This window comes from Rhineura floridana, chromosome 21, assembly GCF_030035675.1.
Source record: "Rhineura floridana isolate rRhiFlo1 chromosome 21, rRhiFlo1.hap2, whole genome shotgun sequence".
NCBI classification, from domain to species: Eukaryota; Metazoa; Chordata; class Lepidosauria; order Squamata; family Rhineuridae; genus Rhineura; species Rhineura floridana.
In genome coordinates, this window is record NC_084500.1 from 17319370 (window position 1) to 17335697 (window position 16328).

At 50.3% G+C, this 16328-nt stretch overlaps 1 protein-coding gene across 2 annotated transcripts in view; it reads right to left on the reverse strand.

Annotated features, from left to right (window-relative positions):
• Positions 1-277: 277 nt before the first annotated feature.
• The window catches only part of ULK2 (unc-51 like autophagy activating kinase 2), a 71631-nt gene continuing 55580 nt past the window's right edge, over positions 278-16328 (reverse strand). Inside the window, exons 17-27 of one of the 2 annotated variants that reach the window (XM_061604678.1) lie at positions 15415-15495; positions 12341-12627; positions 11492-11694; positions 9499-9608; positions 8819-8971; positions 8067-8275; positions 6193-6371; positions 4840-4958; positions 4313-4470; positions 2603-2738; positions 278-2386 (exon numbers count right to left, since the gene is read on the reverse strand). In XM_061604678.1, coding sequence (XP_061460662.1) covers positions 2319-2386; positions 2603-2738; positions 4313-4470; positions 4840-4958; positions 6193-6371; positions 8067-8275; positions 8819-8971; positions 9499-9608; positions 11492-11694; positions 12341-12627; positions 15415-15495 — 1703 coding nt within the window. In that variant the 3' untranslated portion in view covers positions 278-2318. The remainder of the gene's footprint in view (positions 2387-2602; positions 2739-4312; positions 4471-4839; positions 4959-6192; positions 6372-8066; positions 8276-8818; positions 8972-9498; positions 9609-11491; positions 11695-12340; positions 12628-15414; positions 15496-16328) is intronic. The other variant, XM_061604679.1, reaches the window with a different exon arrangement.

Consider the following 16328-nt stretch of genomic DNA (forward strand, 5'->3'; position numbering starts at 1 on the left):
GTAGCTCAGTGGCAGAGCCCCTGCTTTGCGTGCAGAAGATCCCAGGTTCAATCCCCAATGGCAACTCTAAGTAGGGCTGGGAGAGACTTCCTATCTGAAACCCTAGAGAGCTGCTGCCAGCCAGTGTAGACAATACTGACCTAGATGGACCAACGGTCTACTTCGATATAAAGCAGATTCCTATGCTCCCAACCCTTAGCCTCACTGGGTTAATTGGAACGCAACTGCAGAGGTGACACATTAGTTACCCTCTACGATCCAAGCTATACCACAAAAACACTTTTGCATATCAGTTTATTTTTTTGTTTCTAACCTTAATATACATTTACACAGGCCATAATAAAAATTATGCAACAGGATTTTGTTTTGTTTTTTTCAGTTATTACGCTATGGGTCAAGAAGAAATGCATGCAGTTACAAAGAAGAGGTAGTAGAAACACTGTATTAAAGACCTAAAAATACAAATGTTGTATAAATTAAAAAAAAAAAAAAACACTTTCAAATTAACTGCTGGAATTTCTTGTACAGATAAATAAGGTAAAAAGCACATTACGTTGTCAAAGCATAAAAAGGGGGGAGGGGAAGGGGGGGGAGAGAGACCAAAACACACGCGCAGTTATCAGTTCACGGAAACAGATGGTGCCTGAATGCCAACGACCTCCCTGCCGAGAAGGCTTGAGCAGTAAAAAAAACCCAAAAACCCCAAAAAGGTTCAAAATCATTTTGTTCTGAAAAATGGTGTGTATTCAAGTGTCCAAGTGATGATAATTAAAAACACAATCAACTCTCAAAATGAAGAGGAATTGTTTCCAGAGAGACAAAGTCGCCTTAGATGCTTCACAAGTTGCAAAGCCTCTTAAAGGCATGTCTGAAAGGGGGGGGGGAGGCAGCTGAAGGAGATGGCAAAGTGTCCTCAAAAGCTGTACAGGAACCCTGATATGTTTTTTTTCTTTAATGCTCTGGTACTGTAAGAAAAATCCATGCTGTATAACATCCGGAGTCCTGAAGATCTTGTGTGTCTCTTAAGAGCCATACACAGCTCTGAAAGGAACAGATTGAAACTGCAGTGGTGTCCTCCAATACAAAGAAAAATAGGCTCTTTCGGGGGGGGGGGGCACCAACTTTCAGGGTACAGGCAACAACGCACACATCCCACATGCTACAACAGAACTAAGCAATCAAACTTGTATATTGGGGGGCAGGGAGCGAGAAGAGTAAAAGCCACCACCTGCTTCAGAACATCATTGAAACAGTCCAGGGTGTGGCGTAGCGACTCAAGTATTAAGACAAACAGATACATAAAAAAGGAATAGTCTGCCTGAAGTCCTGTTATGTACATGTTATGCTTTGTCTGAAAGTCTCCTAAGAAGCTACATTTGAAATCCTGGAAAATGTTTTTTTCTGGATGATTTTGGGACAGTGGTGTTTTTTCCCATGGAAAGCACAGTGAAATTAAAGTGTTCCCCCTCCCTCCTCCCCAGCAAGAGTTCATCGTTGTGCCTTTTCTGATTTTTTTTTTTAAATTAACAGTTTTTCCAAAAAGAAGAGAAACGAGCACACAGTCATTTTAGTAAATTAGTGCAATATAAAGTATTTTGGGCCAGGATAAATCAGGAAGAAGAAAAACCATCAAAAGATTTTACATATCCACGATAATTGCTAAGACTGGTTTCAGGGATTCTGAATAGATTCCCCCTCTGCAATCTGATCGCAAAACCAAAGAAATAGGTATCCTTGGGTCCATCATTTCCTCAGGTTTTCTTACAAAGGTGCAGTTTCTTCTCTTGCCTAATGGGCTGGAAGAATGCTATTTACAAGACACAAGCTCAGATCCAAACCTAGCAAAGGCATTCACAAGACACAGGGTTGTGATTAACATTGTCTTATCTTCGTTCTGCAGTCTTGTTCCAAAAAAAGGAAACCCTTTACCCCCCCCCCCCAAATGAACAGGAAGCCAGCTGTTCTGGACCTCGGTGAAGAAATTCGATTATTTGTGCCATGCTTTTGTAAGAAAAAATAGTAAGCCCATTCACCGTCCTGCGACCAAGGTTTCGTGGAAACCAGTTCCGTTGGAAATGCAAAGACAAAGCCTTTTAAATCCAGCTGCTCAGTGAAGGACAGGGGGCGATCTGTTAAGTCATAAAGGCAAGTCTCCTCTGAAATAATTCAGGGTTTCTCCTCCTCTGTGAACCAGCTGCATTTTTCTCTTTGGTAGAAAACCCACAGAAATGTAAAAAACCTGCCCTCCATCAGGGCAGGGGCAAAGGTGGTGATTTGGCTGCAGCAGAACATCTGTCAAATGGTCCCAGGCCAACTGGTTACTGTTCATAAACGGCCACCGCGCTGCAGCAAAGAGCTGAGAGCCTCCGTTCGATACTAGCTTTATCTGAAAGGCAAAAAAAAACAAACACGTGCAGGTCTGCTTGTAAGAACTGCTGTATTCAAACCTCAATAGGAGTTCTTCAGGCAATTGTGTGGACTGGAAGTCAAGGAAACCTTGGCAAAACCAATGGTGACGGCGGTAAATGGCAGGCTCAGGGCCAACTCAAGAACATGCTGTGTCACGACACAGGGGCCCCCACCGCCAGCAACGACGACTTACATTTGTTGATGTTTTCTATGTCGGCCGGGTCCTGCAAAATCTTCGCCAGGCCTTCCAGCAACAGAGCTGCTTTGTGGTATCGGTAGGCAATGTCTTCCGTCTGCTGAAACATCTCGTCCAGGGCTGCTGCCTGTACCTGAGGAGGGTGAGAGGAAAGCATCAAAGCCAAGGAAAGAGGCACATGCGTTTCTCTCCCACAACGGTGACTTGCAGAGAAGACAAGCTCCGCGCACAGAGGCTTTGTTTTGTAACTTCTTCACGGCCACTTGTTGAAAGCCAGTGTCATGTGGTAAAAGGACGGCAGCGCCGGATGGGATTGGGGAGACCCGGGTTCAGATCTCCACTCCGGCCAAGGGTGACCGTGGGACGCTTGCCATTCCCTTGGCCTAGCCTAGCTCGTGGGGGGGAGGGAAAGGAGAGAACCACACTCCTGACCTCTTTGTGAGAGAGTAAAGCAGAGGTAGCCAATGTGGTGCCCTCCAGATGTTGCTCGACTACAACTCCCATAGGCCCCAGCCAGCATGATGACTGGTCAGTGAGGATGGGACTGGCAGGCCAACATCTGGAGGATGCCACATTGGCTTACCCTGCAGCAAAAATCAGGAATGTGAAGTTTGCCCCCCCCCGCCAAAAACCATAAATATCTTTTTTTCTGTTTTTTTCCTCTGAAGGATCTTTTCTCAATTTTTCTAACAGAAAAAAAATGGAATACTAGAAGAAGTTCCCATGAAATATTTTCTCTTTGAGAATCTGTGAACGCTTTTTCAATTTCTATGGGCACCTTCCTTTGCCTGGAGTTCTCACAGAAGTTCCCACATCTTTTGGAAGCCCCAGAACCTTTTTATTGTGCCCAACATCATCAGGGAAACTCCAACAACATTACACATGGCAGAGTTATCGGGAACGTTTCCCTGCCTCCCGCCCATGGAGTTAAGGACAACCGGGGTTGTGTGTGGCACCCGGGGAATTCAAGCTCACGACTGTTTAAGACTGACGAAAGACTTGTCAGATGACAAGAAACGGCACCTTTGTTAACTCTCCAGGCATTAACAAATGGAAAAGCCAGTTTTAATTAACCCCCGAAGGGGTCTGCCTAATTTGTTTGTGTGCGTGTCTCAATGGAAATGCACGGACTCCTCGCAGCTTTTATGTTCATCAGAAAGCCAAACCAGAGGGGAATCTATATGCGACACTCACGGCTCTTGAAAACAGCCACAGGAAGATTCTCAGTGAGTGCCGGGTGCTCGCTTATGAAGAATTCCCTTTCCCTGGAAAGCTGCCACCGATCCCTATATCCTCCATCGGCTGAGAGCTTTGCTTTGCAGACAAAAGGTGCTGAGCCATGGGGCTTTGAGGGACTTGGACAGAACCCACACACACACACCAACCCACCTCCCTGAAGGCTTTCCCATCCCTTACCTGGGGGGGCCAACTGCAGCCCTCCAAGTTTCTGTGTCTGGCCGTCACAACTCTGCCCAGGCCAAACCCTTCACTGGCCCTGCTCTGCACTCCAAGTGTTTCTGCCTGGCTGCAATGTGTCCTTGAACTCTGATCATGACAGAGAGGGGTGTGTGAGCAGAAACTAGCCTACCGTACGAAGGCGCATTCACTGCCCTGCCCGCTTTTGCCTCTGGCATGTGGCCCCCGGAAGGTTGACCAGAAGGGAGTGTGGCCCTCAGGCTGAAGAAGCCCCTGCCCCCCATACCTTACCATTTCCACAGCACAGCTGTAGATAAGCTTTTCGGCCGTGACGCTGTTGACTTCGTCGACAAACTTCTGCTTGTCCAGGAAGAACCGGTTCAGCTTCTCCGTCAGCTTCTTGCACATGCCGATGCAGAACTTGTACCTCTCGTTCAGGTTTTTGACCACTGCGGGGAGGAAAACAGTTGTGAAACATACCATGCCAGGTAAAGCTCGGTATTACCCACACTGACTGGCAGCAGCTCTGCAAGGTTTCAGGCAGGGAACGTTCCCCATCCTACCTGGAGGTGTTGTCAAGGGCTGAGCCTGGGACCTTCTGCATGCCAACCAGATGCTCTATCCCTCCAAGGTAGGACTTGGAGGGACCCTTGTCTGAAACCCAAGCAAGCTGCTGCCAGTCAGTGTGGCCAATACCGAGCTCGGCGGACTCATGGGTCTGACTCAGCGTAAGGCCCCTTCCCACATCTCTGTGGCAGAGGCGGAAGGCAGCCAAGCGTGCCCGGGTGTCGGAGTGTGTGGTGGGTGGGCACACGCACCTTGCTTCACTGCGGTAGAGAGGTTCAGTTTTGCCGATTTAATCTGTGCTTTGGCCAGGTGCAAGGACGACGCCAGCAGCTGGGCGGCTTTCATGTACAGGACCAGCTGCTCAACTTGCCTGGGGGGAAAAAAAGGCCGTTTGTTGGAGAGGGAGGGAGGGAGAGAGGGGGAAGGAACTAACTTGCAGTTGCCCACTGCCAGGAGGCATGTGTGGGCTGAGGAGCTTCCCTTGTCTAGCTCAGCCCCTCCAGGACCCACTTCCTGCCCCTCCAGTCTCACCCCCCCCCTTTCAGGCCTTGTGCCTGGGAGACATCTGTGTGTGTCCCCCGTCTTTGTTAATATTTCACATTTTAATTGTTAATATTCTAAATTTTAATTTAAGGAAGACCTATTAGGGCTGCTCTTTCAGTATCAACTGCTCAGGGACACTCAAAGAGCACTGGCCTTCAACTGGTGGGTCAGGCCCTGTCACTGGGTCATGGCTGAAAAGAAATTGCAAAAAGGAAAAGGAAAATTGGCCACGGCTGGCCTTGTCCTCTCCCAGCCTTCAGGAGTATAAGCTGGCTAGCTTTTACCAGGTCATTGTGACCAGGTCAGGGAGGAGGGGGCAGCAACTGGGGCTCAGAATTGCTTGTCAACGGGTCATTCAGGTGCTGATCTGGATCATCCGGCACCACAGCTTGTGGGATGCAGTAAGGTGGCTGGTTCTTTTTGCATCTGGTTCCATCTTTGAGAGCAGCGACGAGGAACATTGGTCAGGCCAAGGGCCGGATTCTCTTCCAGGCAATCCTCCGGGAGCCACACGTCAGGGGTGGGCGGGGCCAGAGGCGAAAGTGGGAAGAACTGATGCAAATCTTATCTTTGTACGCTAGGCTACGTTTCTGCACGCACGCACCTCTCTTCACCCTCCATCCAGCCAAGCAAGAGGCGCATTTGGAGCTCAAGGACACATTTGCAGCCAGGCAGAAGCACTCCAGGAAGGTGTGAAGCAGGGCCGGTGAGGGGTGTGGCCTGGGGAGAGTTCAAGGGCCAGGCAGAGAGGCCTGGAGGGCCACATTTGGTTCCCCAGCCCTTCTTGCACCAGGTTCCAGCGGTGCAGGGAAACTTCGGCCCTTTACCTGCACTACAACTCCCATCAGCCTCAGCAGCAAGCACGGCCAACAGACCAGGGGTGACGGGGGCTGCAGTGCGGCAATGCTTGCAGAACCAAAGGGTCCCCTGTGTGAGTAAAGAAAACAAAGCAGATGCCACAAGCCTGAATCCTGCCCACCCCTGATCGAGGACGGACTCTTAATAACCTGGCCGGCGGCCTTCATGAGCAGGGTCCAGGTGGTGGCACGGTGGGTACCTACCCCCAGTCTTTGCTCAGCTGGCTGATCTCATCCACAACGACGCTCTCCTGGATCTGATAGAGGGAGACCGCCGAGGAGCATAGCTCCGGGTTCCCGCTCCGGACGGCCGTCAGGTCCAGGACGCACTCCGTGAAGGCCAGCATCAGGTTCAGGTGGCGCAGGGTGTCTGTGTGCTCCCTCTGGTGCGAGGGAGGGAAGCAGAGAGGTCTCTTGAACCCTTTGCCAAGTTGTCCCCAAGGCCACTGCCAAACAGCCCCTTCCTTAGAGGGCCATAGGGAATTCTCTCCCTGGGAAGGTCTTCCCTAATCTCTAAGGTGGATGCTGAACCCCCTCCCCTTTTTTTGATCCCAGAAGGCGTTTCGTGGCTGGATTTGTAGTTGGCGTTATTTAAGCATGGGGGGGGGGATGTCCCATACAACCACACGCACCAAGCATCTTGTGGTCCTCCAGATGTTGATGGACTACATTTCCCATCATCCTCGGCCACTGGTTATGTTGTCTTGGGGCCGGTGGGGTTTGCAGTCAAACAAAGTCTGCAGGCCCACAGGCTCCCCACCCCCTGCTTCAGAGTAGTCCTGGTTGCAATTGGTTATGCTTTTGCAGGATATCATACCTCTCGACAGGTATGCAAGAGATGCAAAATATCCAGAGATTTTGAAACTGGGGGGAAAATGTGTTGTTTTAAAAATGGAAACTCTGGGGGGAAAATTAAACAGACGCAATACTTGCTCTCCTATAAATCCTGAATTACCGTCCTGCTTTAACAACACACCGTGCATGATGTATAATGGGGATAGGGAACCTGTGGCTCTTCAGATGTTGTCAGACTACATCTCCCATCATTCCTGGCGGGTGGCCTTGAGGGCCGATGGGAGTTGGAAGACCAGCAACATCTGGACAGCCACAGATGTTCCCCATCTCCTGATAAGTATCTCCTTTTATCAGCTTTGTCTAGTTCTTCGGCTACGGCCATTCTGGGACACGGATAGCATGACCTCTGTAGTCCATGCGCTGGTAACCTTGACGCTGGCTTAGTGCAATGCGCTCTATGCGGGGCTGCCCTTGACCCTGGTTTGGAAGCTCTAAACGCAGCAGCCAGATTGCTGATGTAAGCACTTACAAGTTTACTTGTAAACTTAGGACCAGGTAACTTAGGGACCACCTGAACCCTTCTGTCCCAGCTTGATCACTGAGAGGAGCGGCGCTGGACGTCCTGAGTTGGCAAGGCTCACTTTAACACTGACATGAAACTGAGCCTTCAGCGTCATCGGCCCAGTCCTCCGGAATGCTCTGCCAACAGAGATTCAGCAGGAGCCTTTGGTTTTAACTTTTAAGCACCTGCTTTTCAGTTCTGCCAGCCTTATGCAGGCAATCAAGATGTCTTTTCGCACTACAGGAACACCCCGCTATACAGACCTTCACTTTACGGACACTCGCGACTACAGACATATTTACAGTATCACCATTCCCGTTTACGTACGCTCGCTCCGCAAGAACGGACAATTAACGTCATGATGCCACCGCCCAATCAGTTTCCAATTACAAACTTTTTCTTAAAATAAAGCCTACTGTGTTTATTTTAGTTATAAATGCGTTATTTACATCAGTTATGCCCGTATATGACGACTGCAGTGCAGTATATGCATCGATAAGTGAAAAAAGGTAGTGCTTCACTTTAAGTACATTTTCGGTTTAAGAGTTTTTACTGTATTTTTAATGTTTTTATTGTATGGTAGTGTTCTTTTTTCAAAAACGTATTGTAAATTGCTTTCATGTTGTTAATGAAATAGTGGTATACAAATATATTTATAGAATAAATGTATTTATCTACGCACACATACGTATCCCTCTACTTAGATGCCACTGTTCCATACCTCCATCAGAGTTTCTTCTGGCAGTTCGGGAGCTTCAAAGGTGATAAATCCCTCCAAGCTGGGCGGTGAAGTACCGTAAGACATGTACCTCAGGTACGGAGAGGCCTCTGCTCCAGGAGGAGAGGAGCCCATGTAAATGCCTGGTGGGGAGCCCATGAGGACGCGGCCGCTGGTGGAACACAGAGACCCCCCGGAACTGTTGGAGCCAACTATAAGGGAAACAGCACATACAGACATGCATTTCAGACCAACACCCTTAGCTTGGTTCAAAGTCCCCCTGTCTTGCGCCAAATGGAAATCGGTAGCCAAGGAGGAGGTCACAAGGTCTCAGGCAAAAGCTCAGCCGTCATTCAGGGAACAGGAAAGATTTGCAGAAAGAGGACCGGGAAAGGTTTCGCTACGCCTTGCATCCACAGATGTACTTTTTCCGAGAAGCCTTACAGCAAAGCAGTGCGTAAGCCAGGATGTTTGAGGGCCTTTGGTGATTCACTCAAGGGAGTGATCAGGAGGGTTTACGTATTCCGCAGTAGACAGAAGGCAAATCTATCTCTTGGACAGGCTTTGCCCTGGTTAAGATGGCATGTAAGCGCTTCAAATAAAATTAACATACTGTGAGTGGAAGGGGGAGGGGGAAGTGCGAGAGCAAAGATTGGGGGGGGGCAACCATTGCAGATGCACAACTGACCCCACCCCACTTCGGTACCCTCTTTGCCTCCAGCGATGAGGCAAGAGGTGAGGTCCATGCAGCTCACCAGATGTCGTTCGGGCTCTGAGGGCCATGTGGGTGCAGGCTGGAGGGGTGGCGCTATTCGGAGGGGATCCGACAGTAAACATCACGGCCCTTGAGCTCCCAACGGCTCCCACGGAGGGAGGCACTGCTGCGACGCCACAGGCCCCTGGTGGAGCTGGGGGAAGAAAGATCAGCATGCTAGTCCTCATGGGAACGCCAGTGGGCAATGTAGAAGCACAACACAAGCCCAACACAGCCGCCAGGGAGGGCAGGGGACTACTAGCCGCCAGTGAGTTTTCAGACAACATGCCGTTGTCCCTGGTTCACCTCTTGCCCCCTCGCTGGTTCGACAGGCTGTCCCACTACAGCTCCTTCCTCAAAGCCCACTTTTTCTGTGTGGCTTTTGGCTTAACCCAGGGAAGGCCAATTGTAGCCTTGGGGGCCACATCCGGCTGCTGGGGCAACAACTTTATCTGGTTCCCAGTGGTGCTACTAAAGATTGAGCAAAATATGATAAAGAGAGACACACAGAATAGGGTTTCACTGGCTTGTGTATATATTTACTATGTATATATACACATAGGCACATACGCACGGAAATACGTCTCTCTCTCTCTCACTTGTGCAGACACTGGAGAGGTTCTTCTCCCCTACCCCGTTGCCTTTCGATTTGCCAAGAGTTCAGGCCAGCTGCTTCCTTACCTGTATCCATCGGCCGTTCTGTATTAAGGCTGTCCGTGCTGCCCTGGTAGAGCTGCCCGCTGAGAGCCGCCTTCGCTTGCTGATCCGATAGCTTGCCGGTACTCACGGACCTAAGCGGAAGAGAGCACAATGCTCGGGAGGTAGCGAAATCCGGGGGGGGGGGCAAAGCCTGGGCTGGGGAAGGGTGTGTGTGTCTTGCTGCTCTGGGCTTTGGTGGGTGGTTGTCCTCCCAGTTAACCTTAGTTAACGTACTCCAGGCCTGCGTGAGCTACAACCCACCATGACAGAGGCACTCCAGGAGACATGGATTGTGGCCTGCCAAGGACCTGCAACCCCCCTCCCGCATTTTTGCTGTCCCAAAGAGGAGTCCCTTGTGAGCAGCATTCAGCGTGTGCAGGTCTGATGTACGCAAAGAGAGAGGGCGAGATGCCGCTTCTGGGCAGCTGTTCCTCATCAGCAAATGTGACTAATTCAGGTGGTGCGGAACTCCAGCCCGGAGGGGGTCCAAGCAGGGAAGAGCAGTTAAGGGAAAAAAATGCTCCTGAAAGAGATCAGGCAGAGCTATTTCTAAGGTACTTTTCAGTGGGAGAGAACCTAAACCAGCGGTTCCCAAACTTCATGGGCCACTTGAAAACTGCCAAGGGTCTCAGCAGACCACTTAATGATTTTTTCCCTGCCTGTTGTAGCAATTGTAACGTGATGCCCTTGACCTTGTAGGATTCTTAATTGCAGTGCTGTTGTTTTTTTTCTCATACTGTATTTTATTGCATTCTACAGAATTCAGATTTTAAGTGTTCTTCACAGACAGGCCTTGGATCACCTGAAGGTAGCTTGCGGACCAGAGTTTTCAAGCCCCTGACCCAGAGCCACCAAGAACTATGCTACAAACCCAAATAAGGCCTGGGGTTGTTCCTCGTTTAAATCCATCCTCGTGTGGTAGGGGTTTGGAGGTGGGGAGAAACAAACACGCCATTTGCAAGTCCAAAACTTAAATGAAGAACTTTTTAAAAAAAGAGTACTGGAGGAAAGCCACAGCAGGAAATGAGGCTTCATCAGATCCACTTGCTGCGGTATAAACCGCCCACGGCAGAGATCATATTCTGCGGGGACCTTTTCTTGGGCAAGCCTCATGAAACAAACAGGTGCTTCTGTTCACTGCATGGCGGCTGTGCAGGCAGCAGAGAGCGGCATCCAAACCATAACTCTACTGCCAAGGCTCTGAACATCCGAGAGATTTGGAACTGGATGCAAAATCCAGCTTCCAGAGAACCTCGGCTTTTGCTTTTTAAAACAATGAAGCAAGTTTCTAGTACCTATGAGGCATCACAGTGTGGAGGTCACAGCTGGTGCAATCTTGAAAGACACAGCAGAGCGTAGTAAGATTTGCAACCCCCCAGGGGGCATAAGCTTCAGTGCTCTGCTAACCCCTCCCTTATAATCAGCAGAACCAGAACTGTGTCAAGCTGAAGAAGTTGTATCCAATTTGTATATGCCACAGACAGCAGCCTTAAAAAAAAAACCAACCCTGCGGAATCATCATCTCCACACTTCAGACAAGAGAGCAAGAACCAAATAAAGGTGTCTAGTGGGCACCTTGGCAAAGGAGAGATCTGAACCAGGTGATTTTTTCCTGCTCCACAGCTCTGCCTCTTCATTACTACACTACTCTGGCTTCAGACAGCCATGGGCACGAGGGGACTTGAAGCCCTTTTTGCAGCGGCTTTACTTGCTTGTTTAGGTCTGCCTGAATACTGGTTTAAAGAAGCCATCTAAAAACGAACAGGGATGACTCCTGCCGAACCTGTATTGGCACAGAGTTCCGCAGGGCAGGGCCTGCCGCACTAAACACTCGGCCCCTGGTAAAGCCCAGACAAATGTCAGGTCACGTGGGACCACCAACAGTGTGCCCCATCAGAAGACCTCAGCAAGTACCTTTAGGGTACTTCGGGGTCAAGCTGTTTAGGGCACAGCCTTGTGGGAAAAGGGATCCTACCTGCCAAACAGAGTCTTGCCGCGCTGCTGATGCTCTGCCGCCTGCCTGTCGCTCCCCTGCGTCGAATGGAAGTGCGAGAACTCCCTCGTCTCGCCCACGTCTTTCGCCTGCTGCAAGGGGGCGTCGGCCGGCCCCTGCCGACTGACCAGGCCCACCAAGTTGGAGGATGCTTGGGTTTTGGGGATCTTGAAAGGAGCTGCTGTCTGAAAGGGAAAAAGACGGTTAACCGGGCATCAGCGTCTGTTCTCATCCAACTCTAGAATTTTAAGGTCAGGGCCTTAAAGATCCCCTTGTCAAAAGGGCTAGAGGAGACCTGTTTAAATGACCAGGAGGAGGGAGGGGCTCTCTCATCCCTGGAATACTCCCCTCATTTCCAAAATGTGATTAAAGTACGTGGATTTCGGTCAGGGATGTGGAAAACTGTGGACCACCAGAGTTGGGGCTTGTGTTCCCTCTCCTCTCTCTGTGCGCCCCCCAAAATATGTTCTGGAGGGTCCCCCCAACTCTCTGGAGCGGAGATTGAGGGCACAGGAGAGAAGGAGGTGGGCATTCTGTCGGGCACCCCTAAGTCCTTGTACCAGGAGAGCTGCAGCCGCAGGTAGTGGCTCATTTGAGCCCAGGCACAAGTTTCCCATCCCTGATTTAAGTGCTGTTAGCTGTGTATCCTGTTGAAGCACAGCTTGGCGGGACAGAGGGGGATACACTGACTCCCAACGAGGCAGCACACAATCCTTTAGCCAGCTCCTTGACAGTAGCTCTGAGTAAGAATCTGCATCTCTACACTGGTCCTGAGCCTAAGAGCCTTGCCCCCCCCCACCTCGCCTCTGCGGAAGAGGCCCCGGCACCCACCTTTGTTGGAGAGCCAATGATTGTCGGCAGGGGAGTTTTGAAGAGCCAGTCCGAGCTCCGGGGCGACGACCCTGCGTGCTTGGTGGGCGATGTCCCCAGGCTGACCGGCCGAGCGGGCTGCGGAGAGTGGCCGTGGCCCGCGTAGGATGGGCAGACGGGGTCCGAGTGCTGCTTCCGGAGCTTCTGCTTGCTCTGATAAATGTCCGTCAGGGTCGTCGGGTTGCTCTGAAGGCGGGCTCCCACCATCAGGAGGGGCTGCGGAGACTGGGACTGCGGTGCCGGGGACCCTGAGAGTCAGGAAGGAGAGGAAACACAGTCAGGGGGGAGTTCAAAGCGGATCTAGTTGAGCCCTCCCTCCCAAGATCGACAGAGAAGAACACAGTTACGAACATAACTGGATCGGGCCGAAGGGGGCTCAGCTAGTCCAGCATCCTGTCCAAGCAGATGCTCCAATGGGAAGCCCCAAATCAGGACCCAAGCGCAACAGCAACCCTCTCCCCCCCTTGCCATTCCCAGCACCTGGTAAGCAGAGGTATGCTGCTGGCCAACAGCAGGAGGAGAACGTAGTCATTGTGGCTACTGGCCATTCCAGAGTTAAACGATGGAACTCGCTCCAAAAAGAGACAGTGATGACCACCCACTTTGATAGAGAGGATTAGCCAAATTCATGGAGGATAAGGCTATAAACGGCCCTAATACAGCCACAATGGTGGAGCTTGCCCTCCACCGCTGGAGGCTGTACGCCTCTGAATGCTACTTGCTGGGAACTGCAGGGGGAGAGAGTTGCTGCTGCGGTCACATCCTGCCTGCAGGCGGCCCTTCGCGCATCCGTTCCAACACTTTGAGAACAGGATGCTGGCCTAGATGGGCCCCCTTTGGCGTGACTCTTTCTCATGTTCTCTGCTGAAGACCCTCAAGAGCTGCTTGCCTCCCCCAGAGAAGACACAAGTGGGCGAAGATGTACAAACAGCCTGACCAGGCTGGAGGCAGCTATTTAGGGGAGGGGCCATAGTTCAGCTATAGGGAGAGTGCGACTGCTCTGCACACAAAAGGCTCCAGACTAAAGCCACACCACACATTCAAAGCAGAGCGATGCCCCTTTAGCAGTCACGGCTTCCCCCAAGAATCCTGGGAGCTGTGGTTTAACTGCTCACAGAGGTACATTTCCCAGCACCCTTACCAAACTACAGCTCCCAGGATTCTTCCATAGGAGCCACGTGCTTTCAATGTGTAGTGTGGGAGTGACCTTTCTTCTTTACGACCTCTCATATTAGTGGATCATACATTCAGGGATATTATGAGTACTGCTATCAATTTATTTATAATAATAATAATAATAATAATAGGCGACTTACAATAACAAAAAGCTATACATAATATACAGTCCTAAACAATTTAAAACCATTTATTACCCACCCTTAACTTAAGGTGCCAGGAGGGGTTACAGCTTGAAATACAACATTCAAAAGAGTTTACAATCACAAGAATGGGGTGAGTCCATAAGGAAGTCTTTGTCACCCACACCCCACATTTCTTTTTAAAATCATGGCAATTGCCCCCCAACATTGTCCATCATTCCAGGGCCTTAAGCACATGCTGGGGGGGGGGGGCGGCACAAACAAATCCACTGTGGTGGAGGCGAAGAGGACTGGAAAGCCTTTTTTCATCCCCAGAAGGGCTGAAAGCATGAAGAGGGCGGAGGAAGAGGAATCTTACAAGGGAGTGCTTTCATAAGAGCAGGATTGCAGACAGTCTGCCAGAGAACTTCAACGCTTAAGGGGACATGAGGACACAGGGAGAGTCAGTCAGGGTCATGGTGCGCTCTGTGCGTGTGTGTGTGTGAGAGAGAGACTAGACAATGAGAGCTATGAAACTGATCCAACAAAGGCCTTTTAAAGGCACCCACAAAGTTAACAGAAGCAGCCTTCCTTCCTCCTTAAAAAGGCACCCACCCCTGCAAAGCTAAAACCTGCACCTCTAGATCTGCCAACGGGCCATTCAAGTCGACGCGTCGTTCTTAACGGGGCAGCCACCGCCTTGCTGGTTCTCCAGCAGCTTTCACACAAAGCCCGACACTTCAGGGCACAACTTTCCTGCTGCCTAACACATCGGGCCACTTCTAGGGAGGAAGGATTCTAACATACGCTGGGATTAGGCCAGGTTCCCTCCCACCCAATGCGCTCTTCCCAGACTGTTCAGCATCAGGTGGCGAGCAGGGATCCTAACCCTTGCCACTCCGGCGGTTAATAAAGTAAAATCCCCTGCGCTGGTGAAAAAAAAATCCAGATGCAAGATTCCTCTAATGGCTGCTTCAAGCGATACAGTTTAGAGAGGAATGGCCAAGAGCTATTTCTGCATGGGCTGAGTCAGGCTCAAGAGGCCTTGGCAGTTCTGCTTAATCTCTTCTCCCAGTAAGCCCAGCAGGGTCTACTATGAGAAAAAAAAGTAAGAATATATACGTATCAATCACTTTACAAACCCTACATGAATACAAGCAGGATCAGGCTTATGGCCAAAGACCCCTTGATCTGCAAAAGGCTGTCAATGGCTACTAGCCATGATGGTTATGCTCTGCCTCCATGGTCAGAGGCAGTCTGCTTCTGAAAACCAGTTTCTGGAAATCGCAGGAGGGGAGAGCGCTCTTTGTGCTCAGGTCCTGCTTGCGGGCTTCCCATCGAAGCTTCTGGTTGGCCACAGTGAGAATAGGCTGCTGGGCCCTCATTGGCCTGATCCAGCAGCCAGGCTCTTCTGATGCTCTTATGGCACAACTAGAAACCAGTTCCCCAGACTGACAGAGAAACATTCATCTCCATCACTCTTGCCAAGCAACTGCTTTGCCCAAGAGCTTCTTGGGTAAGCTACCCAGTAGCATTTGCAAATCTGGTTCTTGAACTGGGGCTATGCAGCTTGCCCAGGACTCTGTGGAATCCTCAAAACCAGGATGTACTTGACTCTTTGTGATATTTTTAAGGATGCTGAAAGCCGCTTGGAGATTTTCTTTGAAATCTGAAGCGGTATATAAATTTCATACATACAAAATAAAACCAGGATGAGGGAACACGCACACTGCTCACCTGAGGAGTTTCGGCTCCTGGATTCATGCCCTTGCAGCTGCCCACAACAGCAGTGCCCAAGTTGCTCAGGTATGGTGCCAACTATTGGAGAGGGGGCAGGGAAAGTGGGGGGGGGATGATACACAATGATTATTTTTCCCGACGAAACGGGAACATCAACAAAACAAAGACCCTCAAACAGCAGCTCCTTCTTTAAACCATCTCACTGTGATTTAGGAAGGGGATCGCAGAGACAACGCTTAGTCAAAGGCCGCTGTTAAAGCTTCAGTGTCGCCATTGTTACCTGGATTTTTTATGTGCTGCGTTTCCCCTTGGAATCCACGGCTTGTGATCCCTGCCCCCCTCCCACAACTAAGGATAACGCTTCAAGCATCTAACGGTGCGGGCTCAAGTCCATGGAAGCTTGTGACAAAACGATTTGGGTCAGGGTTTGTGCTGCAAACACAGTGCTATCTCAACTGCCTCTTGAGGGAGCGCGACAGGGCGAGACCTCCATCCCACACTCCCCAGCTTGGAGTCGAAGTCGGAGAGAGGGGAAGGTCATCGCTGCAGTCACGGGGGGCTGCAGTAGTGTTTATCCACATCTCTACCTGCATGGGAAGTGTTTTTAACTATTTCTATATATGGAATTGTTTTTAAATGTCCACATCGTTTTCAATATATGGAATTTACAGTTAGAACTGTTTTTTATTGTCTTTTATGGTCGTAACTGTTTTAGTGAGTTTGTGCGGCACGGTTCCAAAGCTTGCATGAAAGGAGATGCTTGGAGGATTTCTCCCTGCCGTAGTGCCGGGTGCGTGCGTGTGCGTCTGAGGCACTTCAAGGTTGCCCTGACTTCAGAGACAAGACTCTCTTCCCCTCAGGCAATTGAGGGCAGCCACAATTTATAGCCCCCTTGAAAGTCACGGGTGCAG